At 32.2% G+C, this 7,832-nt stretch overlaps 1 protein-coding gene across 1 annotated transcript in view; it reads right to left on the reverse strand.

The window, feature by feature from the left end:
- Nucleotides 1–7,832, reverse strand: part of LOC106680077 (very long chain fatty acid elongase 4) — a 255,148-nt gene that overhangs the window by 74,729 nt on the left and 172,587 nt on the right. The window contains exon 3 of the mRNA XM_014419543.2: nt 7,410–7,503. Coding sequence (XP_014275029.1) covers nt 7,410–7,478 — 69 coding nt within the window. The 5' untranslated portion in view covers nt 7,479–7,503. The remainder of the gene's footprint in view (nt 1–7,409; nt 7,504–7,832) is intronic.

Raw genomic sequence — 7,832 nt, forward strand, 5'->3', positions numbered from 1 at the left:
TAGTCTTATAAATTAGTAGTTTGTTTTCTAGTGAGAGATGAGAGGTCCGGCTGAGCAGTCGGTATAGTTGGCCGAATCGTCTGTTGAGTTCTTGTCTTTTGAGTCTAGTATGTTGGTTTCAGGTGAGTCTTTTGTCCAAAATGAATCCGAGGTATCGCACTGTGTCGGATCTGGGTAGAGGAATATTATTAAGAGTAACCGGTGGACAGAAGCTGCGGCGGAGAGTGAAAGTCACATGGGTGCATGTCTATTCATTGACTTTTATCCGTCATTGGTTGCACCATTGCTCAATCCGGGTGAGGTGTGTTTGGAGATTGGATGAGGCTGTTACAGAATCGGGATGGGAGGATAGGATAGTTGTATCATCGGCAAATGTTGCCAGGAACGTGTCTGGAGTGATGGGAATGTCAGCAGTGAAGAGGATGTAGAGGACAGGACCCAGGACACTGCCTTGGGGGACTCCTGTCTCGATGGGCAGTTTTATTTGAGCACTCAGAACCACTGCGAACTCGAAAGGAACGATGTGAGAGGTAGGAGCGGAGGGTAAGGTATAAGGTTTGGGGTAATATGGATTTGAGCTTGAAAAGCAATCCGTAATGCCATACCCGGTCAAAAGCTATAAGCTTATTAATAATTAATTTGATTTTCTATTAATTGACTTTTGTGATTTTGACTTGAATTTGATGACCTTGGCAAAATAGCCTGTAAAACCTTTTTTTTTTTATATATGTATGTATAGTTGACCGTAAAAATTGATATATAGGGAGATGGTCAGGGTTGCGGTCAAAAGAGAAATAAAAATAGTTTACAACTATTTATTTTCCAACGTTTCGCCCCACTTTGCAGGGCTTCTAAATAGTTCTAATAAATAGTTGTAAACTATTTTTATTTCTCTTTTGACCTCAACCCTGACCATCTCCCTATATATCTTTTTTTTTTTAATTTGGTTGTGAGGTGTAAATTTATATTTAAGGTATGGTATATTGTTAATAGTAATGTTGTTTTAAAATTATTACAAATGAATACATAATAAGCTGTTAAATGTTTAGATTGTCCTTGAGAATGGCCGAATTGGCCGAAACGTTGGACTATTGACATAATAAAGAAAGTTGAGATTTAATAAGAATACCATTTGATTTATTTAATTAGTTTGTACTTTATTATGAAATAGGGCCCACGAGTGTATAACAACAAATATCCTGATGCCGAGGCTGTCTCAATGTTGAAGGTGGTCACTTTGAACATCATTTAATATAAATAATAATGATTAATAAATAAATGTAACACATACTAACTCATTTATTAGAACATAAATAATACATAACGATGAAAATTTTTTAACTTGAATATCTCCTAGCCAAACGTAAACGGTCTTACTCATTGAGAACTTTTTATTGTTTTGAGATCCTTCATTCATACTTCCCTTTATGACACTTAATCATCAAAATTCGAAACTAACCCTCTATATTGGAGGAAGGTAGTGAGATGGACTGTGATTCCCTTAATTATGACAAGTCACCTGGGGATTCTTAACTGAATCCTAAAAAGGCTCGCCAAGGCAGATGGCTATAGAAAGTCACCTCCCTCCTTTAATGAGAAAAATCTGATTGTCGCACAATAAATGAAGCTGTCATTACCACAAATAATTTGGTGGTAAACCTTAACCAAATTGTATTTTTTATTGTCTAAAGAACGGTTTCTACGGTAACACTCCATGATTCTTCAAATGTAGACCTTCCGACAACATTACATCCTTAGCTCTTACTTCTGAGCTCGATGTAATTAAGAGTGTACCAAATCTTATGACTCTTAAAAACGCAAAAGGTCGGTAGTTCTGATCTTTTGAGATATTTGTGTTCGAACTGACATTAGAAATCTAAACTTGTGTCAATCAACGTCCGTTCATTAAAGAACTTAAATATTTTGTCAATTTTTTATTCCATGTTCCGTATCATGGAAACTTCCTAGCATAAAGTATTACGATTAAGGTCCTGATGACTAGTTGGGCCAAGGCTTTTACTTATGTGATACTTTTAATGGACCAACCAAATATTAAAAAAAAAATTAATAAACCAATCTGGTAAACCAAACCGATATAAGTATTTACCTACGAATACATAATGTTTATTTATATTCATTCATCTTCATTATTTTATCAGTGGCTAAGGGTATAAAATGTTACTTTTCGTTTTCTTTCCAAGGAAATATCTCTAAATACTTCTTATCTCCTTAATTTTATTTTCTGGACCACTCATCCATTATCTAGTCCAGGGGAAAAACTTTATTAAAATATAAAGTTGTGTTGCCCAACATTATTGGGTTGCTAGTCACACAGCATTTTTATTTTAGTCTAATCAGACGATATTTTTAATCTTACAATAAATAAGCCTATACAAGTAAACAATAATAATTACAAACATTAAAAAGTATACAACACTAGAACTTGACTTTTTTTTTTCCGTTTCCTCTCTTCGGTTCTTTTTATTTGTTTTCTGCCTTTTTCTTTTTCTCTTTTTCATGATTTTTTCCCCTCCTTTTCCCCTTTTTCCCTATTTTTTCCTTTTCCTTCCCTTCTTTTTCCCTTCCATATTTTGGTTTTAACCCAATGTGCCTTTAACAGAATAACAGACAGAATAGTGACATATGAGAAAATATAAGATTATTATTACTTGACCTTGGTGGAGGATCAAGTTTTTCCATTTGTGGGACCGCCAATTTATGAAAAAAATGAACGCGCCCCGGGCCGGATTCGAACCAGCGCCGCCAGCAGATCTCAGATTGATAGACCTGCGCATATCCACCTGAGCTACGTACGGCCCTACTTGATATTGATAACTATTGGACGTAAATAGCTCTACTAGGGCTAATATTTCAGCAAATTTACTCTACTTTATATGATGTTCTCTTAGGTTTTCTAATGTTGTTGGCAGTTTTAAAGATACTATTTTTTATTTCCCCTACCTATACTTGGCAGACTCATCGATTTAGACTAGTAATTATACATAGTTTTCATTAAAGTAATAAAAAAACTGGGGTGAGATAACTGCCTTTTTTTCTTCCCGGCTCTTATACTAAATCAACTCCCCGTTGTAATGAACCAAAATTTTGTATAAAACCGCATTGATCTCCCTAGAGCATCCGTTAATACGAACTGCAAACTACTTTTGGATTCCTAGTGAAAAATAATTTGGTTACACAAATTTGAATATTTTGATGTTGTTAATTATAGCGTTATTACTTATTGATATTGAAATTTTAGCAATTTCCTTGAATTATTCATCTATTTATTTTCATTTTACTTATATTATGGCCTGTCTGGATAATACTTTAATAAGAATATTTCGTATATCACACAAACACTAGATGGTTTTTTCTTATCCTCCCTTCTAGGAATTCCACATAATCAACTTTCTATCTCCCCTTTCTGTAATGTTTATGTATTAGAAATTCTCAGTTTAGTTCCGTGTTATACAGGTTTAAAAAGTATTCTATGTACGAGATTTTATTTATATATTTGGTTTAGAATGTTAAGAGAATGTGCGTGAGAATATGCCATAGATATGTAATTAAAGACAGTTGTTAAAAAACAATTTTCACACATAAGAGTACAATAATAATAACAATATAACCGTATATCCCTTTCACTTTTCTAAATGGTTAAATAGGATCATTAAATCTCTGCAGTAATTAATCCTGTCTTAAACATTTCTAATGACTTTTTCAAGCTAGAAATTATAACAATAAAAAAATATTGCCTTCATTTATAAAATGGAACTCTCATTTCTTTAAACAGAGAAATCTACTTTAACATATCTTATATCTGACCTACAAGCGAGGTGAAAGTTAATTTTTCCATTAAGGATTTCGAATGTTTTACTTCACATCAATTGTTCAAATAGAAAAGTGAATATATAAACATTTAGTTTTCTCTCTCTATTGTAATCATAGAAATAATGTTTTTGTATGAGGAAATGGTTGGGGGTGCGGTAAAAAAATAACAGAAATAAGTTTAAAAAAACTTATTTAATAGTGCCAACGTTTCGGCCAAAATTTCCAGCCTTCATCAGTGAACAAAGAACAAGGTAGCAACCAACGAATAAAAAAAAGAAGAAAAAAAATATGAAGAATGATTAAAATAAATAATTGTACAGAATGAAAATTAAAGTAATGAAAGTAGTGGAAAATAAAACTTATATATAGGTAATTAAATATTTAAGTAAAATAACATAATAAAGAAAATAAAAGCATTAAGTTATATAATGCAAAGAAACAAAGAATATAGAATGAAGAAACAAATATAAAGTTAAGTTATTTGAAAATATGAAAATAATATTATGTGGTGAACATAACTAATAACGTGGGTAAAGAAAAATAAGAAGAGAATAGAGAAGGAAAACGGGGTAAAAGAAAGATAAGCAAAAGAGAATAAAACATGGAACTCACCTACTTGAAGGAGATCGGAAATCTAAGTGAGCTCAGTTCTGCGAGCAATAAGACTGAGTTAAAAAAATACGTTACAAAGATGACGATATTACCGAAAACCGAGGATACGTTACTGTTATTGTTTTTATTTTAGGCATTAAGGATATTTTATATCATCCATTTCTTAACATAACGAACCACAGACCAATTTTCTCTACATCCTTTTTATCCTATATCTTTACTATATATAATCGTACGCCCATTAAATTTTAGGAATAAAAACTGTCATATTATAGGGCTATTAAGTATTAGTCATAAATACTTTATAATTTTATCTTAATTTTAGCATTTATCATAAATTTCTTTAATTTTGTATACACAAGTTTTTTTTATAAATCCAATTTAGATATGATTAAGCTTGAAGATTTAAGCTTTATGATTATGTCACACAAAATCATGAAATTAACATATTTTCACTTTTTTCAATATGATTAGAGAAAGGGAAATGCCAGAAAAAAAAAAATAAAACTCATCACAGGAATTACAGTACCTACCTGCTGCAATGGAAAATAATGCGACCTTAAAATGCATGACCAAGCTCTGGGAAGCGAAAACCGATTCCGGCCAACCTCTTTACGAACTCCTCAAATATGCGCCATACATGTCCTAAAATAATAGCGGGTAATGTCCCATCATCGCAGACTTTTCATCAGGCAGAAGATAGCCGCAATACTTTTTTGAAGTTATTATTGACAGGCTTAATAGCAGATAATATAATCTTACAAATTACTTAATAATTTTCTTTTACACGGCAGTTACTAAGAACATTATGAGAATAAGGAAATTGATTTTTTAAATATATTGATAATCAGTCGTAATTCTACAACTTATGTGCCAAAGGGTTTTTCTACTTTTTTTTTTTTTTTTTTTATAAACTTTATTCTTTTTTTTCAGGAATTTATATCCTTTATTTTACTTCTTTATTCTTTATGTCATCCCAACCGCGTTTTGGACTCTTCTACCCATTATTGGGTTCTAGAAATAAAAATATTTGCAATCAACAAATTTTATATTACATTTTAACAAATCAAATTTATATACAAATAATTTAATATTTAACTATATATGCTCAACTTCTCTAATTTATAAACATTTACAAATTTATAATATTTTGAGAATAAGCCAAATTTCCTAGTTATTGTTCTTATGTTTTTTTCAAACAATTATTCAACAAAGTAATGGTACATCCCTATACCGCAAGAGGATAAAATAAAACTCTAATTTTTACACTTTCTGAACTAACCTTTAATATTTATTAATCGACGAATAGTAACATTTTGGATTTGAACGTTACGCGAAGCATAGCATATAGCCGATATGTCTACACGTTCTACCTTATTTCGGTCTTTAACTATTCCATTCTCTAAATTGAGGTGTACATGGAGGTCCCATGTGCCAAACCATATGATCTGCGAAACTGACCATCAAATATCTTATTACATCAAATCAATGACTAGTACAATGATTGTGTGTTTGGCATCATTGCTTTCAATAAAAAAGAACCCTTCCGCAAAAAAAGTTAGTGCTTTGATATGATGCTTGAATTCCAGTGTCTCAGATTGGGCGTATGGGCATTTCTTCCATCCAATTTTTATTTATGAAGAAGTGGAGTTCCAAGAATAATTTAAAGAGTTAAACGTTCTTTCTTCGGTACCACTGACCATTATCACGTACCTATCCTAGCATCTGCCTCAAAAATGTTCTATCCAAACCACTAATTAGGTGAAGCCAGTGTCATCCTTACCCCATGAACCCAAAGTTCTCGTATACATGTACTCCTGTAATCGTTAAATTACAACAAGTTCAGAGTTTATGACTGATGTCGAAAACAAGTTAGGTACTTAAAAAAAACCTTGGAAGAATTAATTCTTAATTTTGCTAAAAAAAAAAAATATTATTATTATGGCACTACGGTCCTGCAAGAACCCAGGCCTCCTCCACAACATCCAGCCAATCAACACGGTCTTTTGCTTCCTCCTTCCATCTTTCAAAATTCAAAAGCTTCAAATCCATCTGATCCGGGGAAGTCCTCTTTTTCATTTTCCATCTGGTTTGCTATAAACCATCTTTTTGGGTATCCTTTCGTCGGGCAACGTGTCCTAACCATCTTATTCTTGCTCTTTTGACTAAAGCCACGATGCTGGGTTCCCCGAACAGATCAGCTATTCATTCCTTCTTCTTCTCCAATTTCCATTCTCCAAGAATCCTCCCCACATCCTTCTCAATACTTTTCCCTCCCAGGAGTTGAGCATCTGTTCTGCTTTTCTTGTCAAAGGGCATATTTCTCCCCCATCGACCTGGCCACTACTGGCTTTACGATGGTTTTGTAAATCACAACTCTCTTTCTTTTAGAGAGAGCTCAAAACTTTAATATTTTTTGCAGTTAGGAATAACATATGCTTCCTGCTGGTATTCTGGCCTCTATTTTGCTCTCTATTTTGTTTTCATCTGTAACCAGGCTTCCCAGGTACTTATACTGGTTTACAGAACTGAAACTGTCTCTGAACGTCACTTTGCTAAAAAGTGTTCCTTACACTAAATAATTAGTTTTTTTTAATTTCGTAATTTTCAACCATTATTTAACAAATTGGTAATTTTAAGTAGTATATTGGTTATTTCTTTTGATAACTTAAAGTTGTTAAGATAACAAATGAGCAGGAGGATCCCCAAATGAATTGCCCGGTGGACCTTGGTTAAAGATGATCATGTGGTATGTCTGTGCAGTATGAAGTCGGAAAAGCTCCATATTAAGTAAGTCTTGGAACAAAATATTTTATAAATAGTCTCGATAATAAATTCATGGAACGATATAAACCACGTTTAAGAAAATTCGAGTCATTCGTGTTTGATGTGATGATTCTTTCAGTAGTTTCTTATGATGAATCATGTTATAACTAAATAATAAATACAATTTAGTATTTACTTACCCATAGCAAGATGGTGTCTTGCAACGCACTCAAGTTGTCCGAGTGCATGATGCTTTGACTGCTCAACATTTTAAAACCAATCCTTTCAATTCACCTAGAAAAAAAAAATGATTACTAATTTTATATATTACATTAAAGTTTCTGAAAGGTGTGTAGATATGTCTTTAAATGAATATTGATGATTCAATTTATTAAATCTCAATTAAGCTTTTCAGGATGTGTAAACGTTAATTAACAAGCTATAGATGGTGCAATGTTTTGCAAGAATTATATCGAAATTTTATAATTACATATAAACAACATTTTTTTAATTGAAGAATAATAATACAAACTGCCAAAATCAAGGGCAAAAAGATTTTGGGGTTCAATTTTTTATGCTTTATACACAGAGAAAATAGTAATGAAATAAATAAAGAAAAAATA

The sequence above is a fragment of the Halyomorpha halys genome, unplaced genomic scaffold (genome assembly GCF_000696795.3).
Source record: "Halyomorpha halys isolate HHAL.00 unplaced genomic scaffold, Hhal_1.1 Scaffold241.1, whole genome shotgun sequence".
Lineage (NCBI taxonomy): Eukaryota > Metazoa > Arthropoda > Insecta > Hemiptera > Pentatomidae > Halyomorpha > Halyomorpha halys.